At 41.9% G+C, this 22,303-nt stretch overlaps 1 protein-coding gene across 3 annotated transcripts in view; it reads left to right on the top strand.

The window, feature by feature from the left end:
* The first annotated feature begins 9,027 nt into the window (after positions 1–9,027).
* Positions 9,028–22,303, top strand: part of Iqgap1 (IQ motif containing GTPase activating protein 1) — a 94,766-nt gene continuing 81,490 nt past the window's right edge. For 2 of the 3 annotated variants that reach the window (XM_013075120.3, XM_004852819.3), the window contains exons 1-2: positions 9,028–9,233; positions 11,323–11,422. In XM_013075120.3, the coding sequence (XP_012930574.1) occupies positions 9,191–9,233; positions 11,323–11,422 (143 nt within the window). In that variant the 5' untranslated portion in view covers positions 9,028–9,190. Of the gene's footprint in view, positions 9,234–9,327; positions 9,457–11,322; positions 11,423–22,303 lie in introns of those variants that run through there. The other variant, XM_021264851.2, reaches the window with a different exon arrangement.

Below are 22,303 nucleotides of genomic sequence, written 5' to 3'. Positions count from 1 at the left end.
AACTTCTGCTTGCTTAGTGATCTCTAATTTTGTTCTGCAAGCCAATGAGTTTCAGATGACCCTCAGTGTTGTCTTCTGCTTTGGGTCTGCACACTCCTGAGAAGTTTAAATTCTCAAGATAACTGTCCCTGGTTTTAAGTCCATCTTCTCAGTTTCTTCGAATTTTCAACAAAAACCATGCCTCTGCTTTCAGCTGAAGACCTCACAATGCTGCAGATGGGAAATAATCAGCCCCCCCACCCCCAACTTCATGACGTCTTTGCCTTTGGAACCACATGGAACCAAGTACCACTGAGACAGGTCCTCCTCCCACTCAGTGATGAACTAACAGAAGTTTCAGAGAGAAGCAGAACTACTTTCCAAAAAGGTAAAACAGGAGAAAAGCGCTGTTATGGCAAAGTTTTAGCCGTTACTATGGAGAAAAGCGATGCAGTCCTCAGGCACATGTGTCTGTTGTTAGGAATACAGATCCTCAACCTGCCCAAAAAGGTCCATGGGGGCTCATCTGCCTATCAGCCCAGCCTGGAGCCTGAAGCAGCCACTGGTGGCACTTGAGGGACAGCCACTTATTCCTTTGTCTTTCCCTCCTTCCTTATAGGCCCTTCTCAGTCTTCCTCCCATCTGCAGCACAACCAGTCCCAGGGGCCACTTTCACTCCTGCCCTTCTTGGGCCATAGAACTGCCAGCCACACCCGACCTCACCCCAGGGGCTTGGAGAACAGGCTCATACACCTGCTTGCCATTTATATGTTTTCTTTTGAGAAATGTCTGGTTTTATGGCCTTCTCTCCCCACGCCCTTTTTTGTGGTGCTGGGAATCCAAGCATGCAAGACAATGCTCTACCATTGAGTTACACTGCTCTTGGCCCAACCACCAATTGTTTAATCAGGTTATTTGTGGGGTTTTTGTTTGTTTGTTTGTTTGTCTTTGGCTATTGAGTTTCTGAGTGTTCCTTATATACACTGATTATTAACTCATCAGATAAATATTGGCAAATGTTTTCTATAATTCTATTGGTTGTTTCTTCACTCTTCATTGTTTCATTGGCTGTACTTTGCTTTTTCTTGGCTTTACTTTGGCTTTTTACTTTGCTGTAATCCTACTTACTTATTTTTACTTTTGTTTCCTGTAATTTGGAGTCTTGTCCAAAAAATCCTTGCTTATGTCCTGAAGTTCTTCCCCTATGTTTTCTTCTAGTAGTTTCATAGTTTCAGGTTTTACACGTAAGTCTTATCAATGCTATTAATTAAGTCTGTTGATCCATTTGAGTTGATTTTGTAAATGGTGTGAGGTAAGGATCTAGTTTCATTCTTTTGGATTTAGATACTTAATATTCCCAGTAGCACTTATTGAAAAAACTGACCTTTCTCTAATTCCTGTTCTCAACACCTCTGTCAAAAATCAATTGTTGGGCCAGGGATTTAGCTCAGTGGCACCATGCCTGCCTTGCAAGCACAAGGTCCTGAGTTTGATCCCTGGTACCAAAAAAATAAAATCAATTATTCATAGATTTGTGAGTTTAACTGTTATTTTTACTAGATTGACAAGAGCATCCATTTATCCCTAGAATGACTTGCCAGCCTCTTCTCTAAATCGCAGTTGCAGACAAAGATTTAAGAGTCTAACTCTATTTCTTTTTTTTTGGTACCAGGGATCGAACTTGGGTCCTTGCGCTTGTGCAGCAGGTGGTGAAACCACTGAGCTAAATCCCCGGCCCTATAACTCTATTTCTGCTCAGTCACTTAGTGTGAATCTATCATCAATTTTAACTAAAAGTTCGATGAGCTTTTCTGAGAAATTAAGTTCACAAAACTTCAAGCAATAACAATTGGGTTACTTCTTTACTTTTGTAAGGGGTAGCTGGCTAGGTTTAAAAAATATTGATGGGGCCGGGGATTTAGCTCAGTGGTTTCACCGCCTGCTGTGCAAGCACAAGGACCCGAGTTTGATCCCTGGTACCAAAAATAAATAAATAAATAAAAAATATTGATTGATTTCAGAAGCATTTAAATGAAAAAACTTGGGAATAATTTTTTGAAGACACACAGTTTCAGGTATGGTGGCATATGTCTGTAATCCCAGCACTTGGGAAACTGAGGCAGGAGGATCACTGCAAGTTTGAGGCCAGCCTGGGTTATATAGTAAGTTCAAGGCTGGTCTGAACTACATGGTGAGACCCTGTTTCAAAGAAACAAACAAAAAGAGATATACCTGAAGACACAGGGTTTCTAATGTGCTACTGAGGAATAAATGAGGAAGTAATCAATTTTGCCTGAGGAAGGAAGTGACATTTGAATTGGGTCTGTGCAGTGGAGCAGGAGTTTCCCAGGCAGATAAGAGGCTACCAGGTATTCTGAGCCCTGGAAACCTCTATATATTTGCCATCTTTTTTTTTTTTTTTTTTTCTTTTGGTATCAGGGATCAAACTCAGGTCCTTGTGCTTACGAGGCAGGAGCCGGAACCACTGAGCTAAATCCCTGGCCCTGAAAACCTCTATATAAATGGCACTTATCTCAAGCTATGTTGTTAATTTTTGTCCACCCCCACCAATTTGTGCATTCCTTGATGTTATGAACCAATTTGATTTCCCAAAATGGTCATACAGCTTGTTATTTTGCCATTTCATTTTCACTTGCTGATTCATTTCATATTTACTAATTTTATTCATGTACTGACAAAATAGTATGTATATTTTGACTCGCATCATAGCTTTTTATTTTTATTTATTTTGTTTTTTAATTAAAAATTTTTGCTCTTACTGCCTTTGCTGTGTTTCACTGACATGAACTGTTGCCCCTCTGCCAAGTGCCACCCTGCCTTGGAGCCAGACAATTATGGACTGAAACTTCTACAAACTGTGAGCTAAATAAACCTTTTTCTCCTTTAAATTTGGGTGTTGGGTATTTTGTCTCAGCAACAAGAGAAAAGTAACTAAGGCAAAATTTGGTACCAGAGAAGTGGGGTCATTGCTGTGACATTACCTGACCATGTGGTTCAGAAGCCTTTGGGACTGGCTTGTGGGAAGAGTTTGGAAAGGTTCGGAGAAGCCAGCTGAAAATGTAGAGCTGGAATGCCTAGGGCTGTACTGTATGGGAGATTCTGGTCAGAGCTCAGAAGACCAGAAAGCTGGGGAAGGGCTGGGGATTTAGCTCAGTGGTTCCACCATCTGCTTCACAAGTGCAAGGTCCTGAGTTTGATCTCTGGTACCAAAAAAAAAAAAAAGAAAAGAAAAAAAAGAAAGAAAGAAAAGCTGGTGTGAAGACCAGGCTCAAGATGTTTCTGCCGGGAAGAAGGACTGCATTGGCTGTTGGACTCCAGAAAATGTGTGTTATGGCTTGGCATAAAGTTTGCCTACATTTTCCTCGTGTGTCCAGAGACTGCCTGAGACTGGGATTAAGGGGGGCAGACTAATTAATCTGGCAGAAGAAATTTCAAAACAGTCTAATGTTGAGGCCATGGGATGGCTACTGTTGGGTGCTTTTAGACAGATTTATGTTGAGAATCAAGAGCAAAGAGCCCAGCAGAATGATTCAAAACGTTTTGAGTTTGGCCAGAAAGGAAGCTCCAGTAAAGATGTGGACCGCAAAGATAGAGCAGAGGAGATCTTGACTGCTCAGGAGGAATAAGAGAATAGAATAGATGGCCTGAGAACATCACTAGAAGTGGCAGGACTCCACCCTTTGCAGCCTCAAAATTGCAAAAGTGAAAGACTTTGCTTTGGGAAGAAAGCCCTAGAGCACTATGCTCCAGAATGGTGGTAGCCTAGGAAATTGTTCCTCAGGGTGTGATTCATAGCCACTCAACCCCTACATCCAAGAGAGAAGAAAGGCTGGGTACTGCTCCAGCTGGGAGCAGCCTTTGGCTTCATCCACGTGGCACTGGTTTTAGGCACCTGGAGAATATAAGAGTTGTGGGGTCAGGAAGGCTTCACTCTGATTTCAGAAGAAGGCCTGGGAGGCCAGGCAGTGTGCCTCTGAGAGGGCAGTGTGTAAAGCTGTCAGTGCAAAGCCAAAGGTGCAGTGGAGACCCCAGAAGGCTGGAGAAGCCAGGAACGTGGAGTGTCAGAGGAAAACTGTAAGGAGGGAGCAGAGCTGGCCCCAGAGAGAAGCCACGGGAGCTACCACCACCAGAGATGCCATAGGGATGGAGCCATCGAAGCCCTTTGGAGTTCACAACTTAGCACAGATTTCTGGGGATGCTGGAAGTGGAACTGTGGGATTTAATGTTTGCCCTGCTGGAGTTTAGTCTTGCTTTGGTCCCATTCCTTTGTATCCTCTATTTGTAACTTTTGGAATGGAAGTGTCTATCTTGTGCCATTGAGTGTTGGAAGTATTTAATTTTCTTTTCATTTGTACAGGGGCTTGCAGCCTTAAATCTCAGAGACTTGGACTTTTCATCAGTGTTGAAACTGTTAGGACTTTGGCAACTCTTAGAGATGGACTAAATGCCTTTTGCATAAAGAGATGTGCATTAGTCTTTGGGGGCCAGGGGCAGAATGTTATGACTTGTGTTTAGATGTCCCCCAAAGCCTCATGCAGTCATAGGTGGGGTTTTTTCTGAGATGACTGAATCTAGAGTATGTGATTGATTCATGGTGCAAGGCTAGGCTTAAGGGCTCTAGCATTAAGGGTGTGAGTGCTACCCACCCTAAATAGCCTGGATAAGACATAAGGGATAGAAAGAGCTGTGGTTGTCCCTTGTTGCCTTTGCTGTGTTTTGCTCCCATAAACTGTTGCCCCTCTACCATGTGCCAACCTGCGGTGGAGCCAGCCAATTATGGACTGAAATCTCTGCAAATAAACCTTTCCTCCTTTAAAAAAATGTTTTTTATCAATTCATGTTTGCAGTACACAGTGGTTACTTACATTCATCATGAGGAGTTGGTATACATACATAACACATCTTAATTCTTTTTACTTTTCTCCCCTCAAAATAATATTTGTTTTCTTCTTTCCTTTTTTTTCCCCCCTTGGGTAATAGGGATCGAACTCAAGACCTTGTGCTTGCCAGGTAGGCAGGGTGCCACTGAACTACATCCCTGCCCTTCCCCCCTTTTTGGCTTTTCTTGTTTTTGGTATTGAGGATTGAACTTGGGTCCTCGTGCTTGTGCAGCAGGCGGTGAAACCACTAAGCTAAATCCCCAGCCCTGGCTTTTTTGAGAGAAGGTCTCGCCATGTAGTCCAAGATGGCCTTGAATTCACAGTGGTGGAATCCTCTTGCTTCAGCTTCCCAAGTGCTGGGATTACATGCATGCACCACCATGCCCAGCTAAAGTAGTATTTCTATTAGCTCACTGTAGAAAACTTGGTAAATATGGAGAAGTGAACATATCAACCCCACACAAATACAGTAATTACCTGGAGAGACCACCGTTAACATGCTGGTATATACCGTTCTTTTTTTTCATCCACACGCACATCCCTATCCAGCTACCCCTCTACTTTTAAAGTAAAAATAGTATCATAATGTTTATTAATATAGAATTTGTTACTTTCATTTAACCACTATATTAGAAATCCCAATCCATTGTCTACCCAGCCTCCTATTGAAGGAAACATAGATGTTCCACACTTATAATGTGGTTATGTCTCAAAAAAACCCATCATAATCCAGATAGCCAGAGATGTAGCTCAGCGGCACCATGCCTGCCTGGCAAGCACAAGGTCCTGAGTTTGATTCCCAGTACCGGAAAAAACCCAAACCATCATAAATTGAAAATGTAGTCAACTGAAAATGTATTTACTACATTTAACCTACTGAACTTCGTAGCTTATCCTCATTCAACCTAACCAGCTCAGGACCCTTATATTAGCCAACCATTCTAACACTGGGCAAAGGTTGACTATTGCTAGTCTGAAGAAAGACTAAAATTCAGAATCCAAATACAGTTTCTACTGAATGAGTATTATTTATTATTTTGTACCACTATATAATTGAAATATAAATTGCATCATCCTAAATTGGGGATCATCTGCAATAGCCACCATACTTCTCTCTCTCTCTCTCTCTCTCTCTCTCTCTCTCTCTCTCTCTTTGTGGTACTGGGGATCAAACTCAGGATCTCAGAACCTTGCACTTGTGAAGTAGGCACGATGCCACTGAGCTAAATCCCCAGCCCATTTCTCCCTCTTTTTTTGACAGTACGAGGGATTGAACTACATCCCAGCCCTTTTTATTTTTAAATTTTGATACAGGGTCTCACTAAATCACCCAAGCTGGGCTCAAACTTGCAACCAACTGCCTTCAGATTCTAGGATTATACACATGCACCACGTCTGGCTCTTTTGAGGCAGGTTACCCAGGCTGACCTAGAATTTACCATCCTCCTGCCTCAGTCTCCAGAATACCTGGGATTGCAATTTAGCAATTTACTGAGACCCTGTCTCAAACAAAACAAAACAAAACAAACAGACAAAAGGTTGGGGATGTAGCCTAGTGTGAAGGTCTTGAGTTCAATCTTCAGTACCAAAAAAAAAGGTTCCAGGAGTTGTGATCTGCACCTGTAATCCCAGCTATTCAGGAGGCTGGGGCAGGAGGATGAAAGTTTGAGGCCAGCCTGGATAATACAGAGGGTCTTGTCACAACAACAGCAAAATAAAGTTTAAGAGAAAAAAACTAAGAAACAAAAACAAAAAATAAAATTTATAGCTATAATAAATTAAACCTTTGCCCCTTTTTCTACTGTGGTATTTCATTTATAGCTTTTCAAATAACTTATTTGAGCTGGATGTGGTGGTGCATGCCTATAATCCCAGTACTCAGGAGGCTGAGGCAGGAGGATTCGCATGAATTCAATGCCAGCCTGGCTTACATAATGAGATTGTCTCAAGAAAAATAAAATCTTATTTGAAAGTACAGTAAATACCTTATTTCAATAGTTTTGGGCTGGGGATGTAGCTTAACGTGTCAAGTTGCAGTTTGGATACTCAGCACCAGCAGAAACAAAAATTGAAGGAAAAATGAATAAATCAAAAATGGCTGAAACAAACAGTCTGGAGTTGGGTTGCAAAGGGATTTATTTGGCATGCTAAGAACTTGGATCCTATCATGAAGGGAGTAGTAATGGGGAGAAGAAATCTATATGTATGAAATACATGTATATAGCAGAGTAGTTGTATACTCCATTGTGCACAAACACCACATTTCCATATCCGTTCATCTGTTGATGGACATATAGGCTGCTCCCATGATTTAGCTATTATGCCTTGTGGTGCTGTAAACATAGGTATGCATGTATCTGGATACATATGATATAATATGACGTCTTTAACTCTTTCAGGAAGACACCTGGGAGAATAGCTGGCTCAAATTGAATTTTTAGTTTGAGATTTTGGGAAATCTCTACATAGATCTCCACTGTGGTTGTACACTCCCACCAACAGTGCAGAAGCCCCCTGCCCTCCAAAGCCCCACCAGCATTTGGTGTTATTCGATGTCTTGATGATAGCCATTCTTTCTGGGGCAAGATGGAATCTCAATGTTGTTTTTATTTGAGTCTCTCTGATGGCCAGCAATATTGAACATTTTTTCATGTATTTATTGGCCATCTTTAAACTTGAGTGATCTGCAGGAAAATGGATGCAGCTGGAGACCATAATGTTAAGTGAAATAACACAAGCTTAAACACCGCAGGGTTTCTCTTGTATGAGAAATCCAAACTATAAATAGAGAGCAAAATAAAAAAAGATAATAGAAAATAGGGAGGTAGATTTTGTTCAAATGTGAAGGGCATCAAGAGGTGGAGGAGAGGAGGGGAGGGAAAGGGGATGAAACAAGAATGAAGATGCATATTGCGCATGTACTCCCAGAAAAAAAAAATCTAATATTATGTAATGCAAACATGTACTAATAAAAAATAAAAACTGAAAATAAGAAATTTCACCTTTTACTTAGAAATAGAAATATATGAAAGAGGAACACGTTGCATTTATGTGGGGGGTTTTTTTGGTACCAGGGATCGAACTCAGGACCTTCCAATTGCGAGGCAGGCGGTAGCACCATTGAGCTAAATCCCCGGCCCGCATTTGTGTTTTTTGGAAAGAATACCTTGGCAACTGGAAGGATCTGGTTGGTAAAAGAGAGAATGGAGGTGATGGCAACATAAATAGTGTAAATCACTGGGGTGTGTGGGGTAGACAGATACAGAGGTAGATACTCCAGAGAGAACAGATATTAGATGCAGGGTGTAAGCCCAGGGTGTTGCACTGTGAATTGGCTACTTCTATCGAGAGAATATAGCATGATTTGGACACGTGGGATTTGAAGTGTCTGCAGGATGCACAGGTGAAAGCGCTCACTAGACAGCTGAAAATACCGATGGGTTCCCAGATGGTCTGGTTTGGTGATAGATATTCAGAAGTCACTAATAGTTTAAAGGGGGCCCAAAAGTCCTGAGAATGGGGGGGGGGGGTGCTGAGGACAGAATCTTACAGAACACTGATATTTTCAGGGCAGGCCACAAAGTGCTGGGGAAGCGGTATCCTTAATAGGGGCAAAAAACTCCTTAAAAAAGAACTGGCAAATGGAATATGAAACAGGGAAGTTTAGATAAATACAGTTCTGTTAGCATCGGCATCTCGATACTTGAGAGACTGTTCTACTATGGCGACTGCTCGAAAATTTGGGCCAGTACTGAGGCCACACCAACAGACTGCTCAGACCGAGGACGGAAGTCCTTGACTAGTTTGGGTCCAGCTCGTGCCCAACTAGAACACCCTGGCATCCAGAGAGGACGCCTTCGAGGAGTCTCGGTGCTGAGGAGGTTAACTTAGCTGGCAGGGGAAGGAAGGAGACCTGCGGTTTTGATTTCAAGTCGCCAGCACAGACTGCTTATCCCGCTGAGTCGTTGGGCGGCGGCCGGGGAGGGCGGGTTCCCCTCCTTCCTTCCGCCTGCCGCTCACCCCCGGGCCGCTGGGCGGGGCCGGAGCGACGGGGCGGGGCCATGCAGCTCTGTCCCCGCCCATTTCCGCTCATCAGGACTTCGGGGCGGGAACAGGGGCGGAGCAGAACGTTTCTGGCTCCACCTCCCTCCCGCAGGGGCACCAAGGCTGGGCGGGGCTTCCAGGGAGGGGCCGCAGGGCGGGACCTCGGGGACCCCGCCAGCCCGCGCACTCGGCTGGATCTACAGCTGCCGCCATCCGATTCCTCAAGGTCTCACCGCTTCCTCAGCAGAGACCCGGGCTCGGCCGCCATGTCCGCCGTAGACGAGGTTGCGGCCCGGCCGCACTATGGCTGTGAGTGCGGGGCTCCGTAGCGCGAGGCTTCGCGGCCGAGGCGCGGCTTCCGGGGGGCTCGGCGGTGGGCGGGCGGCTCGGGGCTTGGATGACCGCGGCCTTGAGGACCCGGAAGAGCCGGCCGGGCGGGTGGGGGCCGCGGACCCAGCTCGCGCCCCCGCGGGGCCAGAGGCTGCTGGTAGGATCCGGGGACCCTGCCCTGGCCTGGCGCTCCCGCTGCGAGGTGGGTGGAGATTGGGGGCGGCCGGGTTGAGGTGGCGGACGGTGCCGGGCGTGTCCGGGACCGCGGCGGGGCCTCTGGGCTTCCGAGACGCCCGGCTCCGGGCTACCTTCGAGGTGTGGCCCTGGGCACGTCACTTCATTTTCTCGGTCATTTCCTTTGTCAGGATTTCAAAATTTAAAAAAATAAAATAAAATAAAGCCCACCAAAAACCTTTGACTTCCTCATTTTCTATGACCGACCCTGGGACATCAGTGAACTGCAGGCGATCGATGGTTACCACTGACCACACGAGGGTCCTTTGAGGGTATTTAGGGTTTTGATTTTAGTTTATATCTGGGAATATTGTTCTTTTTTTAAAGGGTAATCTCACTCCTCAACAGTTATACGTGAGGTACTGTGCCACGTTTGTGAAATTAGGGATGAGTAAGCCCAGGGCTTCCCTTGAAAGAATGTTTTAGTCAGAGACACAGACAGGTGTAGGAGCTAATGATGGTAAGGTGCAGTAAAGGTGAAAGACTTGAGAACTAGCTGGGCATACAGAGTAATGTGAGCCAGGAGAGGGTCTGGGGAAGGCGAGTGAACCGGGGTGTGGCATTTGAGTAGAGCCTTGAATGAAGCTGTCCAGAGAAGTCTGACCCAGCAGGGTGGGACTAGAGGCATGACTTGAAAGAAGAGGTTGTGCTAAGATAGGGAAGAGGACAAGGACACTGTGTTAGAATCTGAGCACTGTGGTATGCACAGTAGTGGTAGGAAAGCAATGGAGAAGGGGAGAAGTTTCCAAAAATCTTTGAGGCCAAACTGGGAGAGGCCTTGACTCCCTTCCCAAGAAGTTAGGAATTTACTGTACTCCATACCTTGGGTGCTTGGGAAGGAGGCAGATTGCTTTATGGTTAAGCCCAAAGGCCTTGAGATGTTTTCTGACTTGGAATCCAGGCCTGCCTCTTGATTGCCTGTGGGGCTGAGTTTATCCAGCCTCAGTTCCCTCATCTTTAGAATAGGAATGATAGGCTGGGGATTTAGCTCTGTGGTTTCCCTGCCTGCCACACAAGGGCAAGGACCCGAGTTCGATCCCTGGTACCAAAATAAATAAATAAATAAATAAATAAATAAATAAAATAGGAATGATGATCATAGGATTGTTGTGGGTTTTAGTGAGAGAATGCATGCAGAGTGCTTAGCACAGTTATTACCACTCAGTCCTCAATAACTGCTGGCTTTGGTTATTAATAAAATAAGGAAAAATATGATGAAATCTTTAGAAAAAGTTCTGATGGGCCAAGCATGGTGGCACATACCTGTAATCCTAGCTCTTGGAAGGCTGAGGCAGGAAGATTGCTGTGAGTTAGGGGCCAGCCCGGGCCACATAGCCAGTTTAAGCCAGCCTAAACTACATAGCAAGACCCTGTCTCAAAAACAAAACAAAACAAATCCTGAAAAGAAAAAGTTTTCACAGATTAGGACACATTTCAGCCAAAATCTTATGACAGTATTTTTCACGATTACACTAAAATTAATGTTCATATTACCATACACTTCTAAAAAGGGCAAGATGAGTATAGTTGAAACCCCATAGGTTTTTTGTTTTTGTTTTTTATTATTTCTATTTTTGGTACCAGGGGTCGAACTCAGGTCCTTGCCCTTTCGAGGCAGGTGTCGAACCACTGAGCTAAATCCCCTGCCCATTTTTGTTTTTTAAAGGAAAATGATTTTGGTGCACTTGACTATCCACACATCCACCAGTTACTTTGACCTTGTTACCTTGACTTCTAGGTGACTAGCAGGAATTTGATGGCTGTGCCATTCTTTTATTGCTGAGGAAGGAAAGTTACAGATCTTCATATTTACATTCTTTCTTTCATGTTTTAGCTGTCCTGGATAATGAGAGACTCACTGCAGAGGAGATGGATGAAAGGAGACGACAGAATGTGGCTTATGAGTACCTTTGTCATTTAGAAGAAGCAAAGAGGTAAATATGGGCTGGCTAGAGAGAAGATTGGAAGAAGGGATTTGATATGGTGTGAACACAGATAAAGATTTCTCTGTATGTTGTAGGTGGACCCGGGGGTGTTGGTGGGTGAGGGGGTAAGTATGGGTAGTGTATTTACGAGAGTAAGTAACACTGATGGTAGTGTGATGAGCATCTGTGTATACTGAATGTTTTTCGGATTTGTGGTACTCAATTTTATGCTTACAGAACTTGTTTTGGGTACTGGCCCCTGTCTGGGAAAAATAGCATTTTTAGGGCCTGGAGTTCCTGATATTAAAGTTATACTAATTCTTACTGGTTTTAATTTATATATGAATTGAATCTCTTTGCTGATGACTTGTGGGTTGAGTACTAGGTTGGAAGGCTTACACAGTAGGGCTGTGGGAATTGGTTCATCCATTTGGGAGAAATTCAGACTGTTTATCAAAGGTAGCATCCTCTAGATGCTTTGCAAAGTAAATCTATAACTGCTATTTTCCTTTTTCAGATGCCCCAAGACCTTGTGGTGTGGTCTTAATTTCAGGGTGTCCACTTGCTATCAGTAATTTATTTCTTTTGTTCTTGTGCTTATGTTTCTTTGCAAGGTCCCAGGGTGGATAGATGTAATTATAGATCATGTATTCCATAAGTGAGTGCTGGTGGAAAAGGCTGGTGAGGAATAATGAAAGGTGTTTCTCATTAAAGTTTAATGAAAATCAATGTTTTTTGTTTTTGTTTTTCTTTTTGGTACTGGGGATCAAACTCAGGACCTTGCCCTTGGCAGGCAGGCATGTTGCCACTGAGCTACATCCCCAGCTCTGAAAATCAGTGTTTTTAGTATATGTGCTGCCGAAGCGAGCACAAAAATCAGTGTTTTAAATGAAGCTAGTAAACAAAAGTGGTATTTTTGTTTTGTTTTTTGTTTTAATAGTTCTGAAAATCTTAAAATTGCTACAAGAAAGTCCAGAGAAAAATACAACAAACATTCTTGTATTTCAGAACTAACGCATGTTAACCTTTCAGATCTTCCTTTTTCCTCTAAAAAAAAAATAACAGCCCCAGTTGGAGTCTCCTTTGTGCCCCCCCATCCCCATTCTTCCTCCCTTGGGAACATGCATTTTGGTGTGGCTTCTTCAATGTAGGCTGCTTTTCTGAGCTTAAACCCCTTCGAAGAAATGAGGGTAGGAGTGTTAGTGATGATATCGATGGGGATTAGTGATGGTAACACTTACCTTTCTAAGTGGAAGTTTATTATTTTTGGTGGTGCTGGGGAGTGAGCCCAGGACCTCATGCATGCTAACCATGTGCTCTACTACTGAACTATATCCCTCATTGTGTCTGATGGTTCCCTATCCCCATTGAAAAATAGAAACATTTGTAAGACTTTGCCTTATGCTGGGATATGATAGCCTGAATAAAATGATATTTTTCATCATATTCCCTTCCTCAAGTGCTGCACTGGAGAGTCATTTCATTTGGATCTACTCCAGAGCATAGTCTTTTCTGTCTGGTATTTTTTCCAGTATAGAAAAGTAGCCCATTTTCTTTAAAACCCATCCTAGGTGCCATTACCCCCTGGGTGTTTAGTTGGGTGCTTTTTCATGGTAAGTGACATTAGATTTGTGATAGTCTTTATTTTTTATGCCTAGGTGAGAAGGGAGAGCATAATAGTTGCATACTGCCTTTATATACTCTGTCCTTTGTTGGAATGTGTCTGGCTTACTTTAGGGAGGTAATCGTAGAAAATCTGGATGTGGTGTTTTTTGTTGTTGTTTTTTTGAGACAGGGTCTTGCTATGTAAGTTTGGGCTGGTTTTCAGTTCATTATGTGGTGCAAGCAGGCCTTGAACTCCCTGCTTCAGGCTCTCCAGTGCTGGGATTACAGGAGTGTGTCACCATACCCAGCATGTTTTCTTGGTGTCTTTTCCTTTTGTTTAAAATTTTGTTAAGAAAATCAATTTTGGAAGCACCTAGATTTTACAATCAGAGAGGACTGAGGAACCTTGGAATAAATTTATGGCAGAAAAAGCAGACCAGGATTCCTGGCAGTCACCCAGTGTGGCTGTTGCCACCCCTAAAAAGTGTTCTGGGTGAATCACTGACAGATGGCCTGCTCTTCACTGTTAGCTAGGGCTTCCTCTCTCCAGTTCTGCCACCGCTTCTGGGGTGCTAGGCTGCTTCTTGTGTGCTTCTCGGGCTCCTCTTTCCTCACTAGTACAAGGCCCGATTTGCCTTCTTGGATAGGCCCAGTCGTGTTTCCTCTAATTTGGAGGAGCCCCACAGTCTGGAATTACAGTGGATCCAAGGTCAGGAATAAAGATTAGAGAGATCCAATGGAGAAAAGGTTCCCCTCTTCAGTTCTATTTATAATGCTACCTCTCCTCCTCCCATGAAAAGCTCTACCTTTTAGTACAGTAGCCCCATTGTGTATCCCGGGGCACTCAATTTTCCCCTGTACCTTTAAAGAGCTTTCTTGGGAATAGAGTAGTGTGTAGAGAGAGTGAATATAAATGTATGTGGAGAGAGAGAAGTGCGTGGTGGTTATGGGTTTATATTTCCCAAGGAGGTTAAATGGGAAAATTTAGGAGTAATTCACAAAAATGTTCAGTGGGCGTGGTTGGGAAATAGAAAATAGAGATTTCTGCTTTTCTTTATTGTTTGAAAATCCACTTTCATATGGAAATTAATGAAATATTTAAGGATTCAAGGCTTTTTACTGAGGGCTGCATAGAAAGGATTTTATTTTACTTTTTTTTTTTCACCTTTTAACAGATTAATGGGTTTTATTTTAGAAAATTTATACATACAATAATAATCTTTGATCATTTTCTTTTCCTGTCACTCAAGTTTACCCTGCCCTCTGCCTAGTTTCACAGTTTTTTGTGGGTGTTCAGTGTATATAATAGATTTTGCTTATATCCATTCCCCCATTATCTCTTTATAAAGTAAATTTAAGTTACTATTTATTTATTTATTGGTACTGGGGATCAAACTCGGGACCTTGTGCTTTCGAGGCAGGAGGCAGAATTACTATTTATTTATTTATTTTTAAAAATTATTATTATTATTTTTTGATTCCGGGGATTGAACTACTATTTATTTATTTATTTATTTAGGTGTACCTGGGATCAAACTCGGGTCCTTTTGCTTGCGAGGCAGGCGGTGGAACCACTGAGCTAAATCCCCGGCCTACTATTTATTTTTAAATGAAAGTTTGCTTTTGTTGTTTTGCATGTTCTGATTAGGTATTACATTTGTTCTGGCTAAGAAGCAGTTGTACAAGACAGATGAATACCATTTTCACCCAATTAAAGGAAGTGACATTTATTTTATTTTGTTTTTGGTTTTGGTTTTGTTTTTAATTTTTTGAGGTAGGGTCTTGCTATGTAGCCCAGGCTGGCCTCGAACTCCCGGCGATCTTCCTGTCCTGGCCTCCGAAGTGCTGAGATTACAGGTGTGCACTACCACGCCTGGCCAACATTTAAGTATGTGAGGTGTGTAGGTGCTTAGCTCTTGGACAGGTAGAGAAAGTAACAGAGGAAGATCAGTAGGTTCAGGTTAAAAAAAAAAAAAAAAGAGGTTTCAGGTGAAAGGAAAAAGAACCAAGATGAGAACATGTCTGGCAGAACAAAACAGAGCGGATTCCAGGTAAGGAGAAAGTGTGAGCAATTCTGGAATGGGAGAAAATACTGTTAGGTTGAAATTCATAGGAGGAAGGTTAATTCTAGTTCTCCTTGAGTTTGTCCATTCAGGATTCCTTCTTTCAGGGTGCCTGGAATGTTCTCTCCAATCTGTCATGAGCTGCCTTCCTCCTGCTGAAGGCCCATACCCACTTCTCACCCCCCAATCAAGGGATACACCTGCCCCATAGAGGGGAAGTACAAGCTTCGTCCTGTCACTAACTACATGGTGTTAACAAGAGCTTAGTGCTAAATAGAAGCACTTTACCTTCTGTAATTTGGAGGAATTGAAAAGGTATCTTGGAAAGAAATCAGTTCTTGAGAACAAATTCTCTTTTGTGTATATGTCTGTTTGGTTTTTTTGGGTTTTTTTTTTTTTCCCTCGGTGGTGCTAAGAAGCAAACTGAGGGCCTTGTGTTTGCTGGGCAAGTGTACTATTAATGAACTACTCCCCCCAGCCTGTGCAGATGTCTTCATTGTTGGCATAGAACATTATCTGGATTGAGTTCTTTAGATCTCCTCTCCCTCTAAATGGTATTAGAATTCCAGGAACGTGATTATTTCTAGGCTAGCACATTGTGATCCTCAAAATGGAAGTTAAAACGTTTAAGAGACAAGAAAATCAAAAGGATACGTGAGTTAATTAGGAAGAATAGCATGCTGACTAGCTTCTAGAATTCTCACATGGAGAAGTATAACTTCATGGTTGAAGGAGATCATTTTTAGGAGATTGATCCAAACCCCTTTTACACATAAGAAAATACTTAGCACCACCCAGTATGATTCAGGGCCCATAGCCTGTAGCTACATAATGGCTTGTTGGGCATAGCAGCTGGATGCATTTGCCTATTCATAATTATAGAGAGGAAATATAGGATGAGTTTTTTTTTTTTGGTATCGGGGATCGAACTCGGGTCCTTGTGCTTTGGCGGTGGAACCACTGAGCTAAATCCCCAGCCTGAGATTTATTTTTAACTCTTAAAATAGTGACATAGATGGAAACAACTATTCTCTTTTCTGGAACTTAATTTACTACAGGCAGACCTTGTAATAAGTGGGTTGCATTTACAAGTGTATTTGTTGTTTTTTTTGTTTGGGGTTTTGGTTTTTTTTGGGGGGTACCGGGGATCGAACTCAGGTCCTTGCACTTGCGCAGCAGGTGGTGAAACCACTGAGCTAAATCCCCGGCCCTATTTTGGGTTTTTTGAGACGGGGTCATGCTATGTAGTTCAGACTAGCCTTGAACTTATTATGCAGCCTAGGCTGGCCTCAAACTTGCAGTGATCCGTGTGCCTCAGCCTCCTGAGTGCTGGGATTACAGGTGTGGGCCACCATGCCTGGCACAAGTGTATTTGTTAAAGTGCTTGAAACTAATTGTTTTTCACATAACAATGTTACATGTGGAAGTTTTCCTTCTTAGTGTGGCCACCAAAACCTTTTTACCCTACTTAGTAGCTAAACTGCAAATTTTACATTTAAGAAATGTGTACTTGGAGGTACAGCGCAGTGGTAGAGCACATTGTGACTTAGCAGTAGAGGCCTGGGTTCAATTCCCAGCACCCTTCCTCGTCCCCCAATTGGGAAGTCTCGGGAGCTAAGGCAGTCCAGTAGTTACAGCTATCCTTTTAAGTTATGACTACTCTCATGATACTTATAATTAGGTAAAACAGATTCACAAAGTCTAAATAAAATGCCCTTGAAAATCTTGAATGTTGAGATATCTTGGCAAGTGAAAAGAATGAGACTTTCAGTTTGGGCAGGTGTGCATTTTGATTCTGGTTTTGCAAGCTGCTTAACCTCAGGGAGTGAGTGGGCCTTGTACTTTGCAGAATGGGAATACTGTGTATTTTAGAGTTGCTGCAGGGAAGTGCCTGATACAGTGAAATACAGAAACACCCAGTAAATGTGTTCTTTATCCTGGTCTTTGGGCAAAAGCAGATTTAATATGGAGATGATGAGGTGTTAGTAACACTTTCTTAGGGAATTTTCTGGGTACATTCAAGGTCCTAAATGTTGGTAGACCTAGTTTTCTCACCTCAGATTTAAGTTTTAGTCTTGAAGTAAAACCAAAACCAGGATGCCCCTGGGGAGTATTATAGGGGTGGAGGTTGTGATAAGACTTTTCTTTTTATTTAATGCTGTACTATATGTCTAAAATGCTTTATACAATGGTAATTTTATGAGAAAAGGGAAGTAATGAAGAAAAAGTTATGTAATTTTTAGATGTAATCACAAATTTAATTTTGTTATGTGTCTTAATTACTATTACTACATGAGGTTTATAATTTAGGTTTATTCCAATTTAGTTATATTGTTTTGATTACTAGAGAGATTATCAGTTTTATTTTCTTATGCACATTTTCTGTTGGTATCATTTACCTGTTTTCTAGGGTTAACTTGTGAGTTTGCTTATATTTGCTGTAAACATTGTTCCTTGTAGGCCGGGGATTTAGCTCAGTGGTTTCGCCGCCTGCTGCGCAAGCGCAAGGACCGGAGTTCGATCCCCAGCACCAAAAAACAAAAAGTACATGGGCCAGGGATTTAGCTCAGTGGTTCTGGCGCCTGCCTCGAAAGCACAAGGTCCCGTTCGATCCCTGGTACCAAAAAAAAAGAAAACATTTTTCCTTGATTTTCCATTTTATATTATTTTTTACTGTACAGTTTTAAATTTTATGAAATTAATTTTATTTATATTTTTGGTGATGCTTGTGGATCTAACCCAGGCTCTCACATGCTAGACAAATGTAGTGCCAGCTGGAGATTAAATGTTAATCTCTCTCTTTGTAATTTGTCCTATCAGTTCAGAGCTTAGATAGTTTAATATATTCCCCCACCCACCCATGGTGGGGGGTTTGAACTTAAGACCTTGAGCTTGTGAGGCAGACATGGCACCACTGTGCTAAATCCTAGCCCTTAGCTTAATTTCTTTAAAATCTTCCTACAATTTGCAGTTTTACAATCTGTTAGTGTTTCCTATGATTTAATTTGGGTTGTACTGGGGATTGAACCCAGGGCCTCGCACCTGCTAGGCAGGAAGTGCACCACTGCTGATCTATAGTCCAGCCCTTTTTATTTTTTATCTTGAAGTGGAGACCTACTAAGCTGTCCAGCCTGGCTTCCAATATGCAATCCTGCCTTAGTCTCCCAAATATCTAGGCTTGCAGGCATGAGCCACCTTACCTGGCTGCCTGGCTGGTTTAATTTTTTAAAGAATCTAAATCTTTTATAAATCTCATCATGTTTCTGAATTGTAATATTTCAAAGCCCATCTTTTTTTTTTTTTTTCTTTTGGTACCAGGGATCAAACTCAGGACCTTGTGCTTGTGAGGTAGGCGCTGGAATCACTGAGCTAAATTCCCGGCCCCCAGCCATCTTTTTCTACCTGTTAGCAATTGATGTCTACTTTGCCAAATATTAGATTACAATATAGTTCTAGTCCTGGGCTATTTATTCTCTGGTGAACTTAGGTTTTTTTTGGTTTTTTTTTTCTGTTTTTTTTGAGACAGGGTCTCATTATGCAGTCCAGGCTGGCCTTGAACTCATTATGTAGTCCAAGGTGGCGTCAAACTCATGGTGAGCATCCTGCCTCAACCTCCTGAGTGCTGGGATTACAGACTTTTTTTGTTTTTTTTAAAAGATAGATACAATTTAAGTTGCTTGTACCCCTTACTACTGAGAAACAACATCTGAAGCTAGCCTAATTTTAGTTCCATGACAAGTAACTTGATTTTTTTAGATTTGAAAGAAATAAGAATAAGGAATTCTTATTCCTTGAGGTGTAAAAATTTCCCCAAGTTACAAATTAGGATTGATACTGGTTTAGCAATTTTGCCTGTAAGGTGGAGCCTTTTTTTAGAAGGCGAATTGAACTCAGGGCATTGTGCATGCCTAGAGTGCTGGACAAGCATTTTACCACTGAGCTACATTCCCAGCCTGAGACTTTTCTTGATTTATGTCTTTTTTTATTTGTCTTAACTCTAGGAAATGATTCATTATGCTTTTAATAATTGGTTTTAATTCATTCATTCTGTCTTGTGGGTTGTATCTGCATAGTCTCTTTTATGGCTGTTCTTCATTTGTGTTAAATCATAACAACAGTGATTTAACATAAATCATTTAGAGTAGTCATTCTGGGTATGTTGCACATATCTTTTGTTTCACTGACTTAATTTTCTATAACCTTGATTCCCCCCATTGTTATCGGTATATGTTTTGTCCTATTGTAATTTTCATTTTGAACTACTGCATTTTTTCTTCCCCCTCTGCACTTATTAATAAATTTAATTGTTAGTTCATGAAGGATAGTGTGATATGTGTAAGATCCTTTCTTTGGAGACCGAGACCCACTGTGTTGCCTAGGCTGCTCTCCTTCGCTCAAGTGATCCTCTGGCCCTGACTTCTGGGATTGCTGGGAGTTCATGTTATGGTACTTGGCTGTCAGATCCTTTTGAAGTGAGAGGAAGGAGTGAGTAACCAGGACAACTAGACTCAATACTTTACCAGTTCTCCTTGTAGTCAGTAGATGTGACCGTGATCGAGCCTGTTAACTGGCCAGCTGAGTGTATGGATTGTCTGCTGGTCAAGATGAAAGTCTTCCGTGGTAAAGCAGCCCATTAGTTTGACCTAATTCAGCATGTTTATCTTCTGGTCTTAGAGATCAGAGCAATAATTATGCTTTGTGTATTTTAAAACCCTGATGACAAAATAGTAAAAATACAGTTGAGATTCCAAGTTGGTATGTTCTAAAATTTTCATTTTCCAGCCTTGCTTGGTGACCTGTTTGTGATTTCTGTGTAATTTCTTCTGCCTCATGGTGTACCAATTTGGGGGATACCTGTGGGTAGTAGGACTTGTTTTTAAGCTGTATGATGTTTGATGGACTTTTGGTTGTTTCCATTTGAGGCTGCCTAAATAAACCCCTTGACAAGTATTTGTGTAAGAAAGTGCTGGTAGTCAAAGTGAGACTTTCCGGAAGTGATTCATATTACAGGCTGGTGGCTGTTTGTTTAATTTGGGACTTGGTTGCCTAGTGACAGTATCTTTGAGCAAGCCCAGTGAAGTGCTTGAATGTGAGATCCTAGGGCCTACCTGATCAAATCAGAGCTCTGCTGTTTCATTTTTCTTCTGTAGACTCCTTATAGTGGTTTAACTGTTTTGAATCAAAAAATTTTAAACATATAAATGAAAACTCTGGTTAATGGTTTCTTTTGAAGAACAAGCGTTTACTTGCTTAAGTTTGATTTTTAAAAAATTTCTTATACTTGTATCTTGGGAAGAATTGGTTATTTTAATAAGGTGTTTTATTATGGAAATCGTAATAGTTTACCTTTTAGCCACCTAAAAGGAAGTTATTGAATCCCTACAACCCTCACCCCACACCCCCTACCCTGGCCCAGGGATTTAGCTCAGTGGTTCTGGCACCTGCCTGGAAAGCGCAAGTTCCGCAGTTCAATCCCTGGTACCAAACCAAACCAACCAAACAAACAAAAAAACAAAAACAACCCCCCAAACTCTCATTTGCAAAGTCATCATGATTGAAAATATTTACCATCTGTCTCTGAGTGTCTTCCTCTTGCTTCTCGTACCTTCCTAATTGTGGTCATCAATTGCTATTTATTGAGCACTTACTGCATGCTAACATGTGATAAGAGCTTTGTATGTTTATCTAATTAACTTTTGGGGGGGTGGAGGTGGGGGGGTGAGGACTGAATCCAGGGCCATTAGCCTTCACACTGAACTACATCCACAGCCTCTTTTTTCTTTTTTCTTCTTCTTTTTTTCTTTTTTGAGATAGGGAGGGTCTCTCACTATGTAGCTTAGGCTGGCTGGTTTTGAACTTGTGGCAGTCTTCTTGCTTCAGCCTCCTGAGTGCTGGTATCACAGGTGTATGCTACTATGCCTGGTTCCCCAGCCCTTTTTAAATTTTTTACTTTGAGACAAAGTCTTGCTAAGTTGCCCAGGCTGGCCTCAAATTTGTGATCCTCCCACCTCAGCCTCTCAGTGTGTGCTACTGTGCCCAACTACTTGTTGCCTGCTTCTTATTTCAGAATCTTCTACCTACTACTCTGTATGAGAACAAATCCCCAATTTGTCATATATGTTTTTGTGTCTAGATTGCTCCATCTTCAATTTAGAAAGGTGTTTCTTCTCACCAAGTTCTTGTGTGTTAAATAGTGACCTCATACAGACAGGAGTGGCAAATTGGATTGGAAATTGCCTTGGATCATTTGGCAAGAGCTGTATTTTTGGGAGTTGTGGGCGGAGGAAAGACTTGTCTAAAGGCCTCTATTTCTTCTTTGCTCAGAATACCTTCCTGTTGACTCATTGGAAATCATAACGAAAAGCAGAAGGAACATTGGAGAGGCAGCTGCCAGCCCAGGGCTTGACCGCTATTGGGGTAGATGTTTGGGGACTGAGAGAATGCTGGGCTGTAAGAACTGAGAGGGTTTTTTTGTAGAAAAAAACACTATTTTGTGACAGGTATTTATCTAGAATGTTAAAAAGGGTCCAGATGTTACTTAGAGCCATTGATCAGCAACATAAAAAACTAAAAATATTTTCTTAAACAGGATTGTTTTTCCTAAACACCAAAGCAGAATGAACCTAGGAATAAAAGGGGGTGCGGTGTAATTAGAATAGGAAAAATTGAAAAGGAAAAGAACAAACATGTGATCATTAAAGGTAGGAAAATGATAAAATAAAATTGGTGCAATTATCATTAATCAGCAGGTCCCTTTATAACATACACATTTTAGATGACCTTTCATATAGCCATACGGAAGCAAGAATTACCTTTTACTGACATGACTTATACCAACATGTTTTTCTGCTTTGAAGACATGTTGCTGTGTCATTCATTAGCTTGGGCAATGGTGGTTGGATCATTGATAGTTCAAAAAGGTCGTGGTTGACCATGACTTACTTTGGGAATTTCCTTCAAAAATGTGAGAATCCTTACAAACATTTTTGTAGATAAATCTTTTTTTTAAATTTAAAGTATTTTTCTTACTAAACAATTACCAGGATATAATACATACTTTAGAGGCTATGCAAGGATCACAGTAGAAAAGTCTCCTCAGTCCTGTTTTTCCAGCCACTCAGTACTTTTCCAGATGGAACCAGTGTTTTGATGATTTATCCTTCTGGGGATAGTCTGTGCATACCACACTTGATCTTAGCCAAAAGGCTGAGAAGCGATATTC

This window comes from Heterocephalus glaber, unplaced genomic scaffold (assembly GCF_053883595.1).
Source record: "Heterocephalus glaber isolate CG9 unplaced genomic scaffold, H.glaber_assembly_v1.0 deba00001531, whole genome shotgun sequence".
NCBI lineage: Eukaryota > Metazoa > Chordata > Mammalia > Rodentia > Bathyergidae > Heterocephalus > Heterocephalus glaber.
Note: the sequence above shows the minus strand (reverse complement) of the source record. Positions and strands in the feature narration are given on the sequence as shown.